The sequence below is a fragment of the Cervus elaphus genome, chromosome 31, assembly GCF_910594005.1.
Source record: "Cervus elaphus chromosome 31, mCerEla1.1, whole genome shotgun sequence".
Lineage (NCBI taxonomy): Eukaryota > Metazoa > Chordata > Mammalia > Artiodactyla > Cervidae > Cervus > Cervus elaphus.
The window spans coordinates 4,244,371-4,268,014 of record NC_057845.1 but is presented as its reverse complement, the minus strand read 5'-3'; the positions used below and the strand labels follow the sequence as shown (position 1 = coordinate 4,268,014).

Here is a 23,644-nt window from a genome sequence, read left to right as displayed (position 1 = left end):
TATATCAGTCTGTCTTACGGCTGAGGCAGCAACTTGTGCCACGTATCCTTGAAAAGTTCAAGGACAACAGCATCTCTTCAACCCCTCACTATGTAGAATTTTTGAATTTATACAACACAGAATCTCAATACAGTGATCACGTGAGTAGATTCAACACACTTTTAGGAATGCAAGTTATCATCTGTGCCAGACCCTGATCACAGGTATACTGACAGTCTGCCACCCTGTGGAAGGGGAATGAAGCTCCACTGGAATGAAAATAAAACCCAAGCCGATTTCCATAATAGCTAAACTTGCTTTCATTGCAGATATTCTGTTACTAAGTGAACAGAAATTCATATATTTTGGACACCAGATAAGCAGGAAGCTCAAAGCTCAGCATGGCTGGAACAGCTGATGTTTGAAAAAAACAGGTCTCTAGATTATCTCAATTTTATTATAATACTAAGCAGATCTCCAGAAGCATACAGAAATGTTTAGCTCCTTGGAGAAAGACATCTTCCAAATTCAATTGCAGCCTTTTTAAAAAATAAATGAAAAGGAACTACCAAAACTCCTTGTAATTATTTTCCTTCATGTCCTTTATATGTGACCACACAAAACTCTTCTGATAGAACAAGAAAAAAAAACTTCCCTTAAAAAATGAGTACGCTTTTGTTTAACAAAAAATAAAAAACTAATATTTTCCCTTTTTTGCTTTGACTACAAGGAAGCTCAGAGTCAGGTTAATAAACAATTAATAAGAGTATCCATCTTGTCCTACATTCTAAGTACAATATCTCCTTTCTACCTGGTTCCTGTTCCTTTTTATTTAACATTCCCATTTGTTGTATATTCATTACTTTGATAACACTCTCCTGCAAATTACTCTGGGAATTAAATAGGAATAAATTACAAATAAACTGTTAAAGTAGTATGAAAGTGTGGCAATAACTGAGCATGCCTATAAGACAGTTTGCCCTTATTTTCTGAAGTACTAGACAGAAGTTGCACTAAAGGCACCATGTATAAACTGTACTATGAACTTGAACTTAGTAGAGAATAATCATGGAATAAAATGTAATAGTCACTAAGAGTAAAAAGTACAGGCTTTGGAACCACACAGACCCAAGACAAATGCAAGTTCTACCCTTAAGCTAAAAAGCTTTGGGTAAGTTACAGCACAATTTTCTATACAAAACAGATAATAGTAACGTAATCCACAGCAATGTCTGTGGAATATATTTTTAATGATCAAATAAATAAATGTGTGCTCTATGCACAACATTTTCACTTGCTAATACATGCTCTTTTATTCTTCATTCTCACTCATTCCTGACATTACCTGCCAAAGCTGGGGCACAAGACATGCAAGTGAGCATACACACACAATACACTTCTTAAAATAATTTTTATTTACTTTTATTTTTGGTTGTGCTGGGTCTTTGTTGCTCTGTGGGCTTTTTCCTAGTCGCAGCGAGAGAGGGTTACTCTCCAGTTGGGGGGTGGGGGCTTCTCATTGTGGTGGTTTGTCTTATTGCAAAGCATGGGCTCTAGGGTGCACAGGCTTCAGTAGTTGCGGCTCCCAGGTTCCAGAGCACCAGCTCAATAGCTGCAGCTCACGGGCTTAGTTGCTCCATGGCATGTGGGATGTTCCCGGGTCAGGGATCGAACCTGCGTACCCTGCACTGGCAGTGGATTCTTTACCACGGAGCCACCAGGGAAGCCCCACAACGCACTTTTAACTTAGGTTTGTCTGTCATTTGTCACTATCCCCAGCCTCTCCAATTCTTCAAGGATCACAATGGAAGTGAAATCATAAAATCTGCATCAGCGCTTAAAGCATCAGGTGCAAAAGAAAGCTTACTTGTCCCCCTGTAACTGGCTTAGTTCACTTAGCATCATGTCCTCCAAGTTCATCCCTGTTATCACATACAGCAGGATTTCCTTCTTCCAGGCCCATGCCCTTTATGTGAGGTATCTAAGACAGTCAAGCTCACAGAAACAGCGAGTACAATAGCAGTTGCCAGGGACTGAAGGGGGAAACTGGGAGTCATTCAGTGGGTACATGAGATTCTAGAAAGGGCAAAACTACAGTGACAGGAGGCAGATTAGCGGTGGCCAGGTAGGGGAAAGGGGATTAAACTTTCTGGAGTAACGGAAATATTCTATACTACGACTGTAGGTGTAGCTACACACTGTGTACATTTGTCAAAATTCAAATTGTACACCTTAAACTGAACAATATATTTCATATAAAATTATCCTCAATTACACTGAGTAAATGGTAACAGACAAGGACACTAAACGGTTCTCAACTGGATACAAGCATGACACAGTGGCTAAAAGCAAAGGCTCTGAAATCAGCCTGTCGGAGTGCAAATCCTGGCCCCACCACTTACTTGCTTTCTGACTTGGACAAGTTACTTGAGCTCTCTGTGCCCTAGTTCCTTCATCTAAAATTGAGGACAAGATCACTTATCTCCAAGGACTATTGCAAAACTGGCTGAGTTAATATGTGTAGAAAATTCAGGGTAGTCTTTGGTACACACTAAGTATTCTACAAGAAGGGAATGGCAAACCACTTCAGCATTCTTGCCTTGAGAACGCCATGAACAGTTTGAAAAGGCAGAAAGATATGACCCTGAAAGATGAACTCCCTAGGTCGGTAGGTACCCAAAATGCTACTGGAGATCAGTGGAGAAATAACTCCAGAAAAAATGAAGAGATGGAGCCAAAGCAAAAACAACACCCAGTTGTAGATGTGACTGGCAATGGAAGTAAAGTCCATTGCTATAACAATGGAACAAAGAACAATATTGCAAAAAAAAAAGAACAATATTGCATAGGAACATGGAATGTTAGGTCCATGAATCAAGGTATATTGCAAGTGGCCAAACAGGAGATGGCAAGAGCGAACATTGACATTTTAGGAATCAGTGAGCTAAAATGGACAAATGGGCGAATTTATATCTACTACTGTGGGCAAGAATCATTTAGAATAAATGGAGTAGCCCTCATAGTCAACAAAAGAGTCCAAAATGCAGTACTTGGGTACAATCTCAAAAATGACAGAATGATCTCTGTTCATTTCCAAGGCAAACCATTCACTATCACGGTAATCCAAGTCTATGCCCTGACCAGTACTGCTGAAGAAGCTGAAGTTGAATGGTTCTATGAAGACCTATAAGACCTTCTAGAACTAACACCCAAAAAAGATATCCTTTTCATTATAGGGGACTGGAATGCAAAAGTAGGAAGTCAAGAGATACCTGGAGTAACAAGCAAATTTGGCCTTGGATTACAAAACGAAGCAGGGCAAAGGCTAACAGAGTTTTGCCAAGAGAACGCACTGGTCATAGCAAACACCCTCTTCCAACAACACAAGAGAAGACTCTACAGATGGACATTACCAGATGGTCAATACAGAAATCTGACTGACTATATTCTTTTCAACCGAAGATGGAGTAGCTCTATACAGTCAGCAGAAACAAGACCAGAAGCTGACTGTGGCTCAGATCATGAACTCCTTATTGCCAAATTCAGACTGAAACTGAAGAAAGTAGGGAAAACCACTAGACCATTCAGGTATGACCTAAATCAAATCCCTTATGATTACACAGTGGAAGTGAGAAATCGATTCAAGGGATTAGATTTGATAGACAGAGTGCCTGAAGAACTATGGATGGAGGTTCATGACATTGTACAGGAGGCAGTGATCAAGACCATCCCCAAGAAAAAGAAATGCAAAAAAGCAAAAAGGTTGTCTGAGGAGGCCTTACAAATAGCTGAGAAAAGAAGAGAAACTAAAGGCAAAGGAGAAAAGGAAATATATACCCATTTGAATGCAGAGTTTCAAATAACAGCAAGGAGAGAGAAGAAAGCCTTCCTCAGTGATCAATGCAAAGAAATCGAAGAAAACAACAGAATGGAAAAGACTAGAGATCTCTTCAAGAAAATTATATACCAAGGGAACATTTCATGCAAGATGGGCACAATAAAGGACAGAAATGGTACAGACCTAATAGAAGCAGAAGATATTAAGAAGAGGAGGCAAGAATACATGGAAGAATTATACAAAAAAACATCTTCATGACCTCATGACCTAGATACCCATGATGGTGTGATTACTCACCCAGAGCCAGACATCCTAGAACGTGAAGTCAAGTGGGCCTTAGGAAATATCACTATGAACAAAGCTAGTGGAGGTGATGGAATTCCAGTTGAGCTATTTCAAATCCTAAAAGATGATGCTGCCAAAGTGCTGCACTCAATATGCCAGCAAATTTGGAAAACTCTGCAGTGGCCATAGGACTGGAAAAGGTCAGTTTTCATTCCAATCCCAAAGAAAGGCAATGCCAAAGAATGTTCAAACTACCACACAATTGTACTCATCTCACACGCTAGCAAACTAATACTCAAAATTCTCCAAGCCAGGCTTCAACAGTACGTGAACCATGAACTTCCAGATGTCAAGCTGGTTTTAGAAAAGGCAGAGGAACCAGAGATCAAATTGCCAACATACATTGGATCATCGAGAAAGCAAGAGTTCCAGAAAAACATCTACTTCTGCTTTACTGACTGCACCAAAGCCTTTGACTGTGTGGATCACAACAAACTGGTAAATTCTTCAAGAAATGGGAATACCAGACCACCTGACCTGCCTCCTGAGAAATCTGTATGCAGGTCAGGAAGCAACAGTTAGAACTGGACATAGAAAAACAGACTGGTTCCAAATCGAGAAAGGAGTATGTCAAGGCTGTATACTGTCACCCTGCTTGTTTAACTCATATTCAGAGTACATCATGTGAAATACCAGCTGGATGAAGCAAAAGCTGGAATCAAGACTACCAGGAAAAATATCAATAACCTCAGATACGTGTATGACAACACCCTTATGGCAGAAAGCGAAGAAGAACTAAAGAGCCTCTTGATGAAAGTAAAAGAGGAGAGTGAAAAAGTTGGCTTAAAACTCAACATTCAGAAAACAAAGGTCATGGCATCTGGTCCCATCACTTCATGGCAAATAGATGGGGAAACAATGGAAACAGTGACAGACTTTATTTTCCTGGGCTGCAAAATCGCTGCAGATGGTGACTGCAGTCACGAAATTAAAAACACTTGCCCCTTGGAAGAAAAGCTATGACAAACCTAGACAGCATATTAAAAAGCAGAGGCATTACTTTGCCAACAAAAGTCTGTCTAGTCAAAGCTATCGTTTTTCCAGTAGTCATGTATGGATGTGAGAGTTGGGACTATAAAGAAAGCTGAGCGCCGAAGATTTGATGCTTTTGAACGTGGTGTTGGAGAAGATTCAAAAGTCCCTTGGACTGCAAGGAGATCCAACCTGTCTATCCTAAAGGAAATGGGTCCTGAATGTTTACTGGAAGGACTGACGCTGAAGTTGAAACTTCAATAGTTTGCCACCTGATGCAAAGAACTGACTCCTTGGAAAAGATCCTGATGCTAAGAAAGATTAAAGGCAGGAGGATGAGGATGAGGTGGTTGGATGGCATCACCGACTGGATGGACATGAGTTTGAGCAAGCTCCTGGAGTTGGTGATGGGCAGCAGCCTGGTGTGCTGCAGCCCATGGGGTCGCAAAAGAGACGGACATGACTGAGCAACTGAACTGAACTGAATTCTACAAGTATTATTCCTAATCATCCTTCAAAATTCCTTTCCCACATGCTCCCAATTTCTGACTATAATTACAAGTTACCCTCCCTCATCCTTAAAGGCTGGAAACAGGATGTCTAGTCCTGTACTTTTCATATACAGCAAGAAAATTCCACTGGAAACAAACACCTGGATTCTAACAGAATGTGTTATAGTCTGAAAAAAAGAAAAATACTATTGGATGACAAATCAAAAGATTTCAAACAAAAAAATGTGTATGTATACAGCATGATTCTTCTACATACTTTCGTTGTAGTCTATGGGTTGGTTATTCAGGTGATCAGAACTAAATGTGAAAAACACTGTAGCCCTAGGTTTGATCTCTTAATGTGTCTGTACTTTGCTGTTAAATAATCACAATCAGCCATATTGTAAGTAAGACTATTAGTCAACATTTGGGATAAGAATAAATCTATCATTAGTATAGGAAGAATAACCTGGAGTCAAGATCCACTGATTCCGAATAGTATATTTTATCTATATACTATGGGCAATATAACATGACAAAAACCAGTAACTTCAACTTTCTTAAAGTTTTAAATAACAGCAACTTTTTTTAAAAGCAAAACTGCAAAAATCCTACATAATCATTACCATCCCTAGATGAAGACTCACAAGAGGCTTTGTTTTTCCTACTGATGAATCCCTCCTTCACCAGCACAGTGACCGCTCGAAAGGGCCTTACCTGTCCTTCCTAAACAGCCGCTCTCGTAACTGTCACCTCTCACCTGAGCGTTGGACACAGCATTTATCCTAGAGCAATGCAAATCATCCAATAAGCTCTCAGGCTGCTAAAACAGTCACAGATATTTAGAAGAGAATATCTTCTTCACAAGTCATTTAGAAGAGAAACATTTTCTAACTAAAGTCAACATCTGAATAACCCGAATGTATCTTTTAACTTAAATGTCCTAATGGATAGAAATATTACAGTAGTCTTACTTTACTAAAATACACCCAGAAAAGATTTAATTTTCAGGGATTACTATCACTTGTCTCCAGAGATTTTGAAAGAGACTCCCGTTCTCTGATTTCCTTGCCTATTTTACATGAGTGACCCACTGTGTGTTATCCCATTTTAAGGCTCTCACTATAAATAAGAGCTCAAAAGTTTCTCTTTGTGTTAAAAGTCAAGTGACTTTCTCTCATTCATTTCTCAAATTCAGAGAACATGTGGTTTATGTATAATAAGTAGGCTCACTTTATTCAGCTTCTCTTTCCACTTTTGTCAGAGCAGTTTCATTTGTAGTAGGAATTGTCTTTACTTAGCATCCTGAATGAATATAAGTAGATCCATCTTCTACAAATTTAAACATTTTTAAAGCTCCTGACTACAATAAAATTATATAATTTTAATGTTCAACCTATTTTTTAAATTATTAAAAGACATCCATGAAAAACTTCTAAACTCTTAGAAGTGACAGAATGGCTAAACCTGAAAATGATTTAATAAAAAAGAAAAGCCATAGATCAATCTTTTAATTTTAGGTTAATTTTGTCCTCCCCCAAATACTGGCAAATACAGTCAAGTAATACATTTAAATAATACTCCATGGTAAAAGATGAATATATGAGAATATTCAAGGATTACTCCCGTTCTAAAAAATCTACATATGTACAAACTTGATTAAATCTAAAATGCCAATGATTTTTAAGATGCACCATTATTTTTATGCTACCAAGGGAAAAAATTATGAATTATAAGATACCAATGACTATGAGAAGCATGCTGATATTCAGAGGTGTTAAAATACAAAAAATTGTCTTAAGATCTATAAAACTAGTAATTTGTCAGTTATACAAATATAAGATCTCGAAAATCACATGCTGAATCATTATAGAGAATAAAAAGATTATCTGACTAAATTCAATAGTTATTCTTGATTTAAAAAAAATTTTAATAAAATGGGAATATAGATATACACACACATATATATATATCATGTTAAAGAATCAATTGAAATTATTCCAGATAGCATTAAACTTTTGAGAAAAAAAAAGTTTTTAGAAAAATAATCTTGAATTGAGAGTTACCTCATACTTACATGAAGAAAGCCAATGTGGAAAACACTCCACATGTGTGAAAGGCATGGTTCAGCTGTTCTGGCTTCGGATACACCACAGCTGCATCGATCATTATCCACCAACCAGTAAAAAACTTGAGAAGGAGAAAGCCCACGTCGTTAAAACAGCACTCACACCAACACTGTGGCTTACCTGTTCCTTCACATCTCATGTTTTCTACGGACAATATAATTGAAACATACAATGAAATATGTCTACTTTGAGTTTTAGATGCTGAAATATAAAAAATAAGAATCCCTTGTTTACTTCTTTATAGTATATGAGGTAAATCCAACTAATCAAATTGGTATAAGATTCTGAAGTTCTGCTCTCAGAGCAAGATGAAAAATTTATTATCTAGGAATGAATTATCTGCTTCTTTCACCATAAATTTATATACAACCATAAAATACACCATAAATGCACCATAAAATTATATACAACCAAAGCTCTCTTAACTAACCAGTTCACTGATTACCTGGTTTCATTCCCTTGTTCATATTAAAAAGCACTCGGACATTCCCTTTTAGTGTGATCAAGTACTTTTGCTTCCACAAATGAGTCGCCATGTCTCCAAGAAAACATCTAAACTTGCTATGATTTTAATTAATAGGCAATTTGATTAAATACTGTAAAACTGATTAAATATGAGTTTGCAAAATGTAAAGTTTCTATGTAAACTAGGCTGAATAGACAAAGTAGAAAAGTTACTAAGGAATTTCATAGGCAAATTAAGTGCAGGAGAGATGACCATAGAGAACAAGAAAAACTTAGAAACACCTAAAAGACTTCTGCATGTATACTGCTTCACAGTTATCTTTAGTTCTTGTTCTACTTATTTTTTTTTCTATTGGACTTCAGGTGTAGAACTATACACTGAAAAAGAGAAATTTACATTAAGTGTAACAGGATCTTTCTGGTCCCAGCTCAAGGTGGTTGTGGTTTCAATGATCAGCTCCCGGAAAGGGAACTTAACTCGTTCCAGGCCTTGGAGGCACCAGAATACATTTAGCTTCAAAATGACAAGTTTTATAACAAGAGTGTTCAGACAAAGAAAGGAATGCAAAACTTCATGATGGAGTATGCCAGTATCGTAAAGAAGCTCTTGAATGACGTGTAAAATACAGCAAGTATCTTATTCGGTGGGGGCAGGGGATGCTTGATTTCCTTCACAAGATTGGCCATAATCTGATTTTTTTGGGGGGGGGGGGCTGTGCCCTGGGGCTCCCCTTGTGACTCAGAGGGTAAAGCGTCTGCCAGCAATGCAGGAGACCTGGGTTCGATCCCTGGGTCAGGAAGATCCCCTGGAGAAGGAAATGGCAACCCACTCCAGTATTCTTGCCTGGAGACTCCCACGGACAGGGGAGCCTGGCGGGCTACAGTCCATGGGTTCGCAAAGAGTCGTACACGACTGAGCGACTTCACTTTCACTTTCATTGTGGCACGTGGGATCTTAGTTCCCTGATGAGGGATCAAGCTCATGCCTCCTGCAGTGGAATCGTGGAGTCTGGCCCATCAGAGAAGTCCATGATTTAATTTTTTCTGAAGCTCAAAGATTAAGTACCAGGGGTGAGAAGGGACTCTCTATACCATTCTATTTTTGTCTGTATGTTTGATATTTTTAGTAAAAAGCATTTTTTTTGCATTTTTTTTTTAAATAAAAGGACTTCCCTGGTGATCTAGCAGTTAGGAATCTGCCTGACGATGCAAGGATCGCAGGTTCAATCCCTGGTCCATGAGGATCCCGCATGCAGAGGAACAACTAAGCCCATGCACCACAACTGCTGACCCGAGCACTGGAACCCTCGAGCAGCAGCTAAGAAGCCCATGTGCCCCAGAGTCTGTGCTTCTCAGGGAGGGACGTCACTGCAATGAGAAGCTTGGGCGCTGCAACCAGAGAAGGCTTGCATGCAGCAACGAAAACCCAACATGGCCAAAAAATAAATAAATAAATATTTAAAACAAAAACCAAAAAACGACTGCCTACAAAAATTGTATTATCTTGGTTATTCACAGTGCAAAGGAATCGAGATCAGTTTTCAGGGGGAAAGGTGAGGCACAAATGTCGCCAACCACGCCTCTCCACTTACCAATATGCCTGCAACCACAGAAGCCACTGCGTTTCTTCTCTCACTCCAGTCAATGCATTCACATTCCGGCCAACGGAAATTATCTAGGAAGCCCGCCATTTTCACCACTTAAGCATGGATTTTTCATTAAATATTATATTCTACAAAAAAAAAAAAAAAGACAAAAAAAATCCATGTAAGGAAATATTTTTAAGAACTGAAATATTTTACTCCTTTTTACTTCAAGCTTTAAACACCAACTTACTTCGGGTCTTTATCTCCTATAGGTAAGAAGAAAAATTCAGTACTACAATGAGTATCTATTGAGATGTACCTAAGACTGCTAGGACACAAGAGGGCACTTACTAACAGTATCTGTTAAATGAGCAGGGTGTTTTTAAAACAAATCTGCAGTCTCTGACACTTCTCCCATCGAAAGGTGGATCTATGTACCTTCCTTTGAATTGAGGCCAACAATAAAGGTGGGTTGAGGGCTTTCCTGGTAGCTCAACTGGTAAAGAATCCACCTACAATGCGGGAGACCTGGGTTCAATCCCTGGGTCGGGAAGATCCCCTGGAGGAGGGCTGGCAACCCACTCCATTGTTCTTCCCTGGAGAATCCCATGACAGAGAAGCCTGGCGGGCTATAGTCCAGGGGGTCACAAAGAGTCAGACACGACTGAGCGGCTAAGCACAGCACAGCAAAGGTGGAGAAAGTGATGCCATGTAACTTCTCAGACGAGATCATACAACGTAAGGACCACTAAGACCAGAGGCCTGGTTCCTTCCTGAAAAATCCAAGGCCACGGTACTGTGAGGAGACCACATATAGGTGTTCTGGCCCACATTTCCAGGTGGCGGCCCAGCCAACAGCTAGCCCCAAACACTGCAATATAAACACTCTTAAATACCTGACTAAACCCTCACTGCAATTAGAGAAAGTCCTCACGCAGCAACAATGACCCACTGCAGCCAAAAATAAATTAATTAAATTAGACAATGAACAAAAGAATCTTAAAAAGCATTCAATATCATTAGTCATCAGAGAAATGCAAATTAAAGAAATATCACATCCACTAGAAAAGCTAAGCTTTTTTTAAAAAGATTGACTGTTGGCGGTAGAACAACTGGAAATCTTACACATTTCTGATTGCAATTTCTTACAAAGTTAAAAATAAACATTCCTATAACCTAGCAATTCCATTTCTAAATATTTACCAAGGGAAGTAAAAACATATGTCCACATACACAAAAAGACTTTTACAAGGAAGTTTAGAGCAAGTTTATTCATATTAGTTCCAAACTGAAACAACCTAAATGCTTAACAGAAGAACAAATGGATACACAAATTATGATCAATCCACAGAACAGAATATTATTCAGTGACAAAAAAGGATGAATAATACATATAACCACACAGAAAAAAAACTCAGAAACCTGATTTATGTGAAAAAAGGCAGACATAAATGAGTATATACTGTATGATGCTATTTAAATGAAGCTTAAGAAGCGAAACTAACCAATGTTCCCAGAAATCAAAACAGTGATTGCCTATAGGGACTGAGAACTGACTACAAGGGAACTTTTGTTTGGGGGTGTGGGTGATAGAAATGGTCTATATTTTGGTTGAGATACTGATTATTCAGGTACATGTATTTATCAAAAGTTACTGAAGTGTACACTTAAGATCTGTGTATTTCACAGTATGTAAATTTTACCCACAAAAGGTTTTTTTTTTTTTATCATTTAGATATGCTTTAGCTGCACTAAAGACTTACTCTGTATGCATTATGGGTATGTTTTATCAAGATAGTCTGCAAACATGGAGATGAACTGTTATCAAAGATTAAATATTACCTAGTTAAAAAGCAAGTTTAGGGGAAGGTCACCATGATTTAAGACAATGTCTGAAGGTTAAAACAAAAGTCATACTTCCTATTGTAAAATTCATTTCCCAGGACTTACCCGGTGGTCCAGGGGTTAAGAATTCACCTTTCAATGCAGAAGATGTGGGTCTGATCCCTGGTCCGGGAACTAAGATCCCACATGCCTCAGGGCAACTAAGCCTGCATGTTACAACTACTGATTCGCCCCAGAGCCTGTGGGACCACAGCTAGCGAAGGAGCACACCACAGCGCAAGATCCTGAAAGGTCCCACAACTAAGATCCGACACAGCCAAATTTAAATAGTTTTTTAAAAAATTCATTCAGAAAACATACAGTCATCCCTCAGTATATACAGGGGGTTTGGTTCCAGGACTCCCCTCAGATACTAAAATCTGTGGACACTGAAGTCCCTTATATAAAATGGCATACCATTTGCATATAACCTCGTTCTATACTGGAACATCATCTCTAGATTACTTAAAATACCTAATACAATGTAAATACAAGGTAAATGGTTGTAAATACAATGTAAATGCCATGTAAGTAGTTGCCAGCCCTCAGTAAATTCAAGTTTTGCTTTTTTGGAACATTCTGAAACTTTTTTTTACTGAGTATTTTTGATCCGAAGTTGACTGAATCCACAGATGTGGAACCCAAGGATACAGAGGGTTATTTCCATACACTGATTTCTGAAATGTCATAGTCTTCTCCCTCCTGGGGCTTAAACTGGAGGGTCAGGGGATAGTGTAAGGCAGAGAAACATCAAAGTAATAGAAACAGTTACTATGAAGAAAATGCACAGGAGCCCAATTCAAAATAAAGGGGAGACCTATTTCGGAAGTGTCAGAGAAGGCCTCTAAAGAGCTAAGGTTTGCTACAATTTTAAAATACACTAAAATTTTATTTTTTTTCCATTTATTTTTATTAGTTGGAGGCTAATTACTTTACAATATTGTAGTGGCTTTTGTCATACGACATGAACCAGCCGTAGACTTACATGTATTCCCCATCCCGATCCCCACTCCCACCTCCCTCTCCACCCGATTCCTCTGGGTCTTCCCAGTGCACCAGGCCTGAGCACTTGTCTCATGCATCCAGCCTGGGCTGGTGATCTGTTTCACCCTAGATAATATACATGTTTTGATGCTGTTCTCTCTAAACATCTCACCCTCGCCTTCTCCCACACAGTCCAAAAGTCTGTTCTGTACATCTGTGTCTCTTTTTCTGTTTTGCATATAGGGTTATCGTTACCATCTTTCTAAATTCCATATATATGCGTTAGTATACTGTATTGGTCTTTATCTTTCTGGCTTACTTCACTCTGTATAATGGGCTCCAGTTTCATCCATCTCATTAGAACTTATTCAAATGAATTCTTTTTAATGGCTGAGTAATATTCCATGGTGTATATGTACCACAGCTTCCTTATCCATTCATCTGCTGATGGGCATCTAGGTTGCTTCCATGTCCTGGTTATTATAAACAGTGCTGCGATGAACATTGGGGTGCACATAAAACACACTAAAATTTTAAAACTGAGTAAAGTTACTTAGATTAAGGGGATGCAAAAGAGGTAGAAAAGAGAGGGGAAATTATATACAAAAGTCACTGAGTCTCTTTGAAACTAGCAAAGAATTAGCTGGTACCAAAGAGAATCAGGATATAGTAAGTTAGGGGAGAAAGTGGCTTGGAAGAAATATAGAGGGAGACAGGTAGGTACCAGATCACCTTGCATATTAATGTGGACTTAATGATGGGTTTGGGATTTTAGCGAGTGCAACAGGAAACCACGTGAAAAACGTGAGGATAAAAGGAGCAAAGATACCAAAAATAAACAGTCACTATGGTAAACATTTAGGGCTTCCCTGATGGCTCAGAGGTAAAGCCTCTGTCTGCAATGCAGGAGACCCAGGTTTGATCCCTGAGTCAGGAAGATCCCCTGGAGAAGGACATGGCAACCCATTCCAGTAGTCTTGCCTGGAAAATTCCGTGGGATACAATCCATGGGGTCGCAAAGAGTCGGACACGACTGAGCGACTTCGCTTTCATGGTAAACATTTAGGAGAGGAAAAGTGAGGGCTGGTACATCAAGAGTTAACATTCTGGGGCTTTCCTGGTGACTCAGTGGTAAAGAATCTGCATGCCAATGCAGGAGACATGGGCTTGAACCCTGGTCTGGGAAGATCCCACTTGCTGCAGAGCAACTAATCCCGTATGCCACAATTACTGAGCCTGTGCTCTAGAGCTTGGGAACTGCAACTACTGAAGCCCTCACACCTTGAAGTTCAAGCTAAGCAAGAAGAGAAGCCACTGCAATAAGAAGCCCGAGCACCGCAACGAGAGAGTGACCCTACATGCTGATACTGGAGGAAAGTCAGCACAGTGACAAAGACCAGCACAGTCGCAAAATAAAAAAGAGCTAACACTCTAAACTGAGAAGACCGACTTTCATATGGGCATTATTATCACTAATGTTTACCAAAAAAAATAAGCATATTTTATCATGACTGTCTTGATTTAGTGGAAATTGACAACACTAACACAGATCCTCTGGCTTAGAGTGGAGATAAGTATATAATACTTAACAAAAGACATAATATTTAATATAAAATAACAGGCTTTTGGAGACTTAATGAAGGCAAAGACTAATCAGAAAAAATTTAAATGTTCAATAACAGAGTAAATGTTTAACCAAAATAGCTTACTTAATTCAGTTCAGTCGCTCAGTCGAGCCCGACTCTTTGCAACCCCATGGACCACAGCATGCCAGGCTTCCCTGTCCATCACCAGCTCCTAGAGTTTACAAAAACTCACGTCCATTGCATCGGGGAGGCCATCCAACCACCTCACCTTCTGTTGTCCCCTTTACCTCCTGCCCTCAATCTTTCCCAGCATCAGGGTCTTTTCCAATGAGTCAGTTATTCCCATCAGGTGGCCAAAGTACTGGAGTTTCAGCTTCAGCATCAGTCCTTCCAATGAATATTCAGGACTGAATTCCTTTAGGATGGACTGGTTGGATCTCCTTGCAATCCAAGGGACTCTCGAGAGTCTTCTCTAACACCACAGTTCAAAAGCATCAATTCTTCTGTGCTCAGCTTTCTTTATAGTCCAACTCTCACATCCATACATGACAACTAGAAAAATCATAGCCTTGACTAGATGGACGTTTGTTGGCAAAGTAATGTCTCTGCTTTTTAATATGCTGTCTAGGTTGGCCAAGGCAGAGGAACCAGAGATAAAATTGCCAACATCCGTTGGATCATCGAAAAAGCAAGAGAGTTCCAGAAAAACATTTATTTCTGCTTTATTGACTATGCCAAAGCCTTTGACTGTGTGGATCACAATAAACTGTGGAAAATTTCAAGAGATGGGAATATCAGACCACCTGACCTGCTTCTTGAGAAATCTGTATGCACGTCAGGAAGTAACAGTTAGAACTGGACATGGTACAACAGAATGGTTCCCAATAGGAAAAGGAGTACGTCAAGGCTGTATATTGTCACCCTGCTTATTTAACTTATATGCAGAGTGCATCATGAGAAACGCTGGGCTGGAAGAAGCACAAGCTGGAATCAAAATTGCTGGGAGAAATATCAATAACCTCAGATATGCAGATGACACCACCCTTATGGCAGAAAGTGAAGAACTAAAGAGCCTCTTGATGAAAGTGAAAGAGGAGAGTGGAAAAGTTGGCTTAAAGCTCAACATTCAGAAAACTAAGATCATGGCATCTGGTCCCATCACTTCATGGCAAATAGATGGGGAAATAGTGGAAACAGTGGCTGACTTTTATTTTCTGGGCTCCAAAATCACTGCAGATGGTGGCTGTAGCCATGAAATTAAAAGATGCTTACTCCTTGGAAGGAAAGTTATGACCAACCTAGATAGCATATTAAAAAGCAGAGACATTACTTTGCCAACAAAGGTCAGTCTAGTCAAGGCTATGGTTTTTCCAGTAGTCATGTATGATGTGAGAGTTGGAAGCTAAGCACCAAAAATTGATGCTTTTGAGCTGTGGTGTTGGAGAAGACTCTTGAGAGTCCCTTGGACTGCAAGGAGATCCAACCAGTACATCCTAAAGGAAATCAGTCCTGAATGCTCATTGGAAGGACTGATGCTGAAGCTGAAACTCCAATACTTTGGCCACCTGATGCAAAGAACTGACTCATTGGAAAAGACCCTGATGCTGGGAAAGATTGAGGGCAGGAGGTGAAGGGGATGACAGAGGATGAGATGGTTGGATGGCATCACTGACTCAGTGAACATCACCAACTCAATAGACATGAGTTTGGGTAAACTCTGAGAGTTGGTGATGGACAGGGAGGCCTGGCCTGCTGCGATTCACGGGGTTGCAAAGAGTCGGACACAACTGAGCGACTAAACTGAACTGAACCAGGGTGGTCACGGCTTTCCTTCCAAGGAGCCAGCGTCTTTTAATTTCATGGCTGCAGTCACCATCTGCAGCGATTTTGGAGCCCAAAAAAATAAAGTCTGTCACTGTTTCCACTGTTTCCCCATCTATTCGCCATGAAGTGATGGGACCGGATGCCATGACCTTAGTTTTCTGGTTGTTGAGCTTTAAGCCAACTTTTTCACTCTCCTCTTTCACTTTCATCAAGTGGCTCTGTAGTTCTTCTTAGGTTTCTGCCCTAACAGAGGTATCATCTGCATATCTGAGGTTATTGATATTTTTCTTGGCAATCTTGATTCCAGCTTCTGCTTCATCCAGCCTGGCATTTTGCATGATGTACTCTGAATATAAGTTAAATAAGCAAGGTGACAATATACAGCCCTGATGTACTCCTTTCCCAATTTGGAACCAGTCTGTTGTTCCATGTCCAGTTCTAACCTGTTGCTTCCTGACCTGCATACATATTTCTCGGGAGGCAGGTCAGGTGGTCTGGTATTCCCATCTCTTTAAGAATTTTCCAGTTTGTTGTGGTCCACACAGTCAAAGGCTTTGTCGTTAAGGCAGACATTTAAAAACCTATTTTTGAAGGACTTCCCTGGTGGTCCAGTGGTTAAGACTCCATGCTTCCAATGCAGGGGGTGCAGGTTTAATCTCTATTTGGGGAACTAATATCCCACAAGCCATGGGGTAAAAAGGTTTTTTTATATTTATTTCTAAAAACATTTAATTGCATGAGTAAATGGTAATGACTAATACTAAGTGAAAAAAGCAGGTTATTAAAACTATCTATTGCATTATTTCCTTTTTAGAAAAAAGAATCAACAGTATATATAAACACATACAAGGATAAAAATGCTAGAAAGACAAACACCAGTACTTCCATAATATCATTATACATACGGATGATAAGATGCTGTGTGTTTTTTAGTCTATTTTCAAAGTTTGCTGCACTGAGCATGAATTACATTTTCTTAATGCAAAGTGATTTTTTTTCAATAGAATAATTTATTATTATTATTATTTTAATTTATCCTTTTTTTCCACTTATTTTTATTAGTTGGAGGCTAATTATTTTACAATACTGTAGTGGTTTTTGCCATACATTGACATGAATCAGGCATGGATTTTGCAAAATGATTTTTAACATTACTGTAATTTAAACTATGAATTGTTGTTTCTTCTTGCCTGTTGAGAAAACTCTTATATCTACAACTATGTTTAATAAACAAACTTTTTTGAGGTCAAGGAAATTACTGGTATGTTCTCCCATAAAACTGACCCTGGTAGCAATTTTTTAAAAATAAGATTATTAAACTGAACTAATGTAAGTTTTCTAATACACTAGACAGTCATTATTCCCACTCCTAAAAGAGATAATTCTTTACAAAAGGAAATGAGTCTTCTTTGTTTTTTTTGCCTGTGCCTTGTAGCATACTGGATCTTAGTTCTCTGACCAGGGATCAAACTCATGCCCCTTTAAGTGGAAGCTCAGAATACTAACCACTGGACCACCAGGGAATTCCCAGAAATGAACCCTTTTTAGAGGGCATTTTAAATGATTCTATTGTGAAAATTTCATTTGCAAATAGTTAGTTTAGGAAACCAAAGGACAGCTGTAAAAAGCAAGAGGTGAAAACAACACACAACTTAATAATATATAAACATGGTCTGAGCAATTTCCATATACACCCAAGTCCCAAAATTCAAAATTCTTTCCTTTGACCAAACTTTCATACTACCATCTGTTTGTTCATCCATCTTTTCACTAGTTGCCAAATGCTGTTGATGTTAGGTGCTGTGTAAACAAAAACGATTACCACAATCAACGTAAAGAATAGTCTAGTTAGGGGACACTGTCAGAAGAATATATGTGCTATAATATACATAAACTATGGGCTAAAACATAAAAGCGGTACAAGAGAAACATAAAAAGAGTGTTACAGAAGAGTTGCCAAGAAGAGTTGAGGGAAGTCTGATAAAGGAAAAATAAACTTGGCTGAGTTTTGAAGCAACAATAGGAGTATGATAGATGAAAAAGAAGGAATAAAAGATGTGAAATCATGTAGGCACACAAGAAAACAGGGTAGAGTTTATGGTATTTCAAAGAGTGGTGGTGATTAACCTGTTTGGAACAAGATCATGAAGAATTTTTCGGACTATGCAAATCTGACCGCTATCCTCTAAGCCACGGATTAGCCAACTTCTGTAAAGAACCAGACAGTGTACATTTTTAGCTTTGCAGACCAAACGGTCTCCGTCAGGACTACTCATCTCTGCCGTTTTACCAGCACAGACACTATGTGGACAAAAGAGCGTGCCTGTATTCCAATAATACTTAATTTACAAAGCAGGCAGCAGACCAGGCTCGGCCCACAGCTCAGAGTCTGCGGGCCCCTGCTTTGAGAACTAGGCAACTGCCAGAGGCTTGTAAGCAGGGAAGTGACAAGATCAGTGCTGTGATTTAGAAAGATAATTCTGGGGGCAGCAGTATGGAGAAGGGACTGAAGGAAAATGTTAAAGACACCCAGACAGAGAGAGGATAAGGATGTGAGCTGAGGCCAGACTGGTACAGGCTAAAGAAAAGGGTTTTGTTTGAGAAATATTAGCATGGTATTATCCACAAGCAAGGAAGAGCTAAGAATGTCTACGTTTGGGTGCCCAATGCCTGGTAAGACACCACTAACCAAAACAGGGAAGGGAGAATGGGGGAGTTTGAGCATAATGGGCTTGAAATGTTGAAGGACATTCAGGTGGAGAGGTACCAAAGACAGATACACAGATGAAACAGTGGTTTATGACAGAAAAAGAGGTTGGAGGTTCATAGTGACTAAGTGGTAGCTAAAGTAATGGGCGCAGCTAGGGTATCTCAAAGAGAAAATATGGAAGAAGGCTGAGGACTGACTCAGTGCTCATCTCCAACTCACTTCCTTTCTTCCTTGCATTACTGTGTGCCAGGCTTTACAGCTGACTCACACACACAGTGGAACTTAACCAGCACAAAACTCCTCTAGAACATGTATGGAACACTTACAGAACATGTCCTACAAGCAAAGTACTGTGGGAAAAATAAAGATGAATAAAGCTTGGTACCCATCATCAGGAGATGTACAAACTGGCAGAGAAATCAATTGAGATGTTTTTTAAATCAAGCTACAATTTGCACAAAAAAAAAAAAAAACAAAAAACTGTACCCGCCCCCCAAATCAGGAAATTAACACAATTTATTTATTTATTTTTTGTGGCTTTGTTGCTTTATTTATTTTTTTTTAGATTTTTACATTTTTATTTATTTATTTTTAGTTTTTTTTTTCCTTTACTTAAATATTGTTCAAGATAGTAGGTCTACATAATCAGACAGCTGACTCAAATGAAACAAAAATAAAATCTATGGGAATTCCCTGGTGGTCCAGTGGTTAGGACTTTGTGCTCTCAAATGCCAAGGGCCCAGGTTCAACCCCTGGTTGGGGAACTAAAGTCCCACAAGCTTCATGAGGCAGTCAAAATAAACATATAAGACTCATATAAAATAAAATATACATCTTCTCTACCTCTACTACTACTGCTGGCTATAGTTACAAGGTGCTTACAGGTTACAGACAACTCCACTCCATCCTCAGAGCAACTCTGCACAGACTATTCCACTGACTCCTCACAAATACTCTAAGGCAATTACTAAGATTCTCTGGTATTACTGAAAAAAAGATCTAGAGAAGAACTGGCCCAAAGTCACACAGCTAGCAAGAAGGAAAGTCAGGATGCTGCTGAAGCTCACATCTGATTCCAAAACCTGTTTCGTGACCATTACACTGTACCTATCCCAGAGAGATTCACAGCATTTCTCTCATTTCTGGTTTCTTGGGGAGAAAGTTACTATCCTACTGCTTGTGGTGAAGAGAGCAAGAAAAACAAGATGGAAGAGAAAGGGCCCCAATTTACAGGAACCCTGTGACCACCCAGAAATAGAAGAAAGTCGTCTGATGAGATCCACAATGACAGTGGTGATTACTGTTGATGCAAATCTTGCCAAGCAAGTCTGGAGAATACAAGTTCTCTTCTTGGGTTGCTATAAACCTGGTTTCTGGGCATTCACAGTGTGAATATTTTATAGGCCTTAAGATCCAACAGTATGAATTATTCAGAGAGCTAAAGCACTTTTGGAAAAGACATTTTACATACTTAATCTCAGGATGCGTCTTTGCCTTCTCACCTATAAATCATCTATTAACAAGAATAAAATTTAGGAAGTAGAACCAATTTTGTTAAAAGATTTAAAACTAAAAGCCAAAGTAAAGGACAGGGAGCTTAGGTTTTTAAGGAGACTCTAATCCTGTAGCTATACAATTTGCCCCAGTAATATCCTTAACAACTTTTAATTATTCAAAACATGATTTATTCAAAATGGTGAACCCTTCTCTATACTGCTTCCCTATGCAGTTGATTCACAGATTTAAGTTTCCATACATTCAACTACTTGCCTGACACCCTCTGGCTGTCTCAAAGTCACTTCAAAATCAGCATGCCCAAACACAAATTCAAATGCACGGTCCCCTCCTCCAAATCTGATCCTATTCCAGGATTCTCTACAACTAATGAATCACCAGTCATTCGATTACATAAGCCAGAAATGCAGGTGTCTTCCTCGTTACTTCTTTCTTACCTGTCACATCCCTCACCTGACTGTGCCTCCTTTAACTCTCTCAGGGCTTCCCTGGTGTCTCAGCTGGTAAAGAATCCACCTGCAATGCGGAAGACCTGGGTTCGATCCCTGGGTTGGAAAGATCCCCTGGAGAAGGGGAAGGCTACCCACTCCAGTATTCCGGCCTGGAGAATCCCATAAACTGTACAGTCCATGGCGTCGCAACGTGTTGGACATGACTGAGCAACTGTCACTTAACTCTCTCAAGCCTAACCTCCACCTCTCCCTTCCAGCACCGTCACCGTCCCTGTCACCTGTCCCACGACAACAGGTTCCCAACTGATCCAGCCTCATCCACTCCTGCCCTCATCAGTCTGTTCCCCAAACCACAGCTACAACGCTGTTTTTAAAAGGCACAAAGCTGGCATCTCCTTCCTGCTTAAAACCTTTCACCGTCTTTCCATTTCTAAAGACAGAGACCTACAGAATGGCCCAGCACTTATTTTCCTCAAGCTGCTCTTGAAATACTTTCTCCTCTCTCGTCCAGTGATCCTCTTTTAGTGCCTTATGCTTGCTGAATCACCCCATACAAACCACACCCCCTCCGCGTGATGCCTACCTTTCCATCCCCAACTCACCTGGTTAAACTCCTACTCACAATGCCAGATGTCCCCTTAGTTGTGACTTCTTCACTCAAACATCAGCCTTCCTTTCATTCATTCAAGCTTTTACAGAGTGCCGGCTACATGCCAGGCCCTGCTGTGGACACTTAAGATACAACAACGAGCAGATAAAAAGCACTGGCCGTGTGGAGCTTTGGCAGTGGGAAAGAAGGGAGATGGGAGCGACACAACAAACGTAATTTAAATAGTAAATTACAGACCATGTTAGAAAACGGTAAGTGCCAGGAGGGAGACAACAAAGCAGACTGGGGCACTGGGAGTATGGATGAGGTGGGGCCAGCGGAAAGGTCAAACTGGGGTCAAGGCAGGCCCCATAGAGAAGATGACACCTGAGGGCACGAGTCAACCGGACAGGGAGAACAGAGAGGCAGAGGCCCCAGGGCAGGACTGGTTATTCAAGCTGCGGTGGAGTGAGCTGGGAAAGTAGACCAGAGACCTAACAGGGTAGCCTCAGAGGCTACTGTGAGAACTTTAGTCTTTACTGACCAAAACTGGGAGGCCTAAGGGAGTCTGAGAAGTCTGACTTACATTTAAAAGGATCCCTTAGGCTGCTGTGGGGAGAACAGACTGCCAGGGGAAGAGTGGAAGGAGCGAAACCAGTTAAAAGTTTGTTGAAATAAACCAAGTGGACGATGGTAACGGATTCCATGATCTCCTGACTCCATGGCGAGATCTAATTCCCCTAGTATTTCAGTATTAATCTTCTATGTGATCAATACCTACCTCCCTCTGAAGAAAGTAAGCTCCACAGAGGACACCCACGTCCGCTTTTGCTCACTGTGGTTCTCCCAGAGCTTAGCACAGTACATGGCATAAAGAAGGCACTCCAATACTTGCTAAATGACCGAATTTAACTATTCTGTCTTTCAAACTTGGAAATGCAATATGTGTCTCATTATCCTGTCACCAAAAAAAGAAGAGTCTACTTTATGCTGCTGCTGCTAAGTCGCTTCAGTCATGTCCGACTCTGTGAGATCCCATAGACCACAGCCCACCAGGCTCCCCCCGTCCCTGGGATTCTCCAGGCAAGAACACTGGGGTGGGTTGCCATTTCCTTCTCCAATGCATGAAAGTGAAAAGTGAAAGTGAAGTCACTCAGTTGTGTCTGACTCTTTGCATCTCCATAGACCGCAGCCCACCAGGCTCCTCCATCCATGGGATTTTCCAGGCAAGAGTACCGGAGTGAGTTGCCATTGCCTTCTCCAGTCTACTTTATACCTAGGTTTATTTAAATTGATACTTTGTAAACACTGGTAATAAAAAGCGTTATTTCAGTGAAGGAAATAAAATCTTGCCATGACAATATATTTAAGCATATTATTCTTAAAACCATCCTCCGTGCTTTCTCAAGTCCATATTTTGCCAGAACTTTCTAAAACTCAGATTGGGGGACTTCCCCTGGAGGCCTAGTGGTTAAGACTCCCTGCTTCCACTTGGGCATGGGTTTGCTCCCTTGCTGGGGAATTAAGATCCAATTAGCACAGTCAAGAAAAAAAAGAGTAGTTTAAAAACAAACTCAGGTGGGATCATGCCTTTTATTCTAAAACTTTCAATGGCCCGAGATAAAAGTCAAATGACACAGGATACTTACAGTCTCCCCCTAATATAGCTTCCTTATCTCCTACTATCCTGAGGTACTCCTCACTCCAGTCACAAAGAAATAAAAGGGAGAAGACAGCCAATACTTACCAAACACCTACTGTTAGGCAAACTGTTATATAATTTCAATATATTCACTTATATATTTCTGTATCTATTCCTATATATCTATGTCCTCAGAATGGCTCTTCATTTCTTTGTCTACAGACAAACTCCCAATTCAACCTTCAGGACACACATCAGCCAAGTTTGGAAATAACTGAATCAGATGACATCAAGGGTCCCTTCCATTGGGAAGATTCTGAGAACCATCATCTTTCCAGTCATGAAGTAGTCTCCAAAAGCAATATGAGGTAGAAGGTTCAAAAGATTTCACCATTAAACTTATCTCTGACAAAAAATACAATTAACCAACCAAGTGAAATGTGTAAGCCATTACTGGTCCTCATTAAAAAAAAAAAAAAAAAAACTCTTAAGGCAGTCTGGGCCAACTGGGGAAATCAGAATACAGGTCAGAGAACATTACAGAATTATGGTTATGTAAAGAGAATGACCTTGTTAGGAGATGCTTGCTTACTATTTGGGGGTGAGGTGTCAGTGTCAGCAACATATGAGCAAATGGTTCAGCAAAGAAAAAG

The 23,644-nt window shown here is 39.9% G+C and overlaps 1 protein-coding gene and 1 non-coding gene across 3 annotated transcripts in view; one reads left to right on the top strand and one right to left on the bottom strand.

Moving 5' to 3' along the window:
* The window catches only part of TMEM50B (transmembrane protein 50B), a 39,414-nt gene that overhangs the window by 8,250 nt on the left and 7,520 nt on the right, over positions 1 to 23,644 (bottom strand). The window contains exons 2-4 of one of the 2 annotated variants that reach the window (XM_043892909.1): positions 9,812 to 9,951; positions 7,703 to 7,815; positions 6,343 to 6,410 (exon numbers count right to left, since the gene is read on the bottom strand). In XM_043892909.1, coding sequence (XP_043748844.1) covers positions 6,343 to 6,410; positions 7,703 to 7,815; positions 9,812 to 9,910 — 280 coding nt within the window. In that variant the 5' untranslated portion in view covers positions 9,911 to 9,951. Of the gene's footprint in view, positions 1 to 6,342; positions 6,411 to 7,702; positions 7,899 to 9,811; positions 9,952 to 23,644 lie in introns of those variants that run through there. The other variant, XM_043892910.1, reaches the window with a different exon arrangement.
* TRNAE-CUC lies at positions 19,484 to 19,557 on the top strand. The gene has a single exon. It is a non-coding gene; the product is annotated as a tRNA-Glu (tRNA).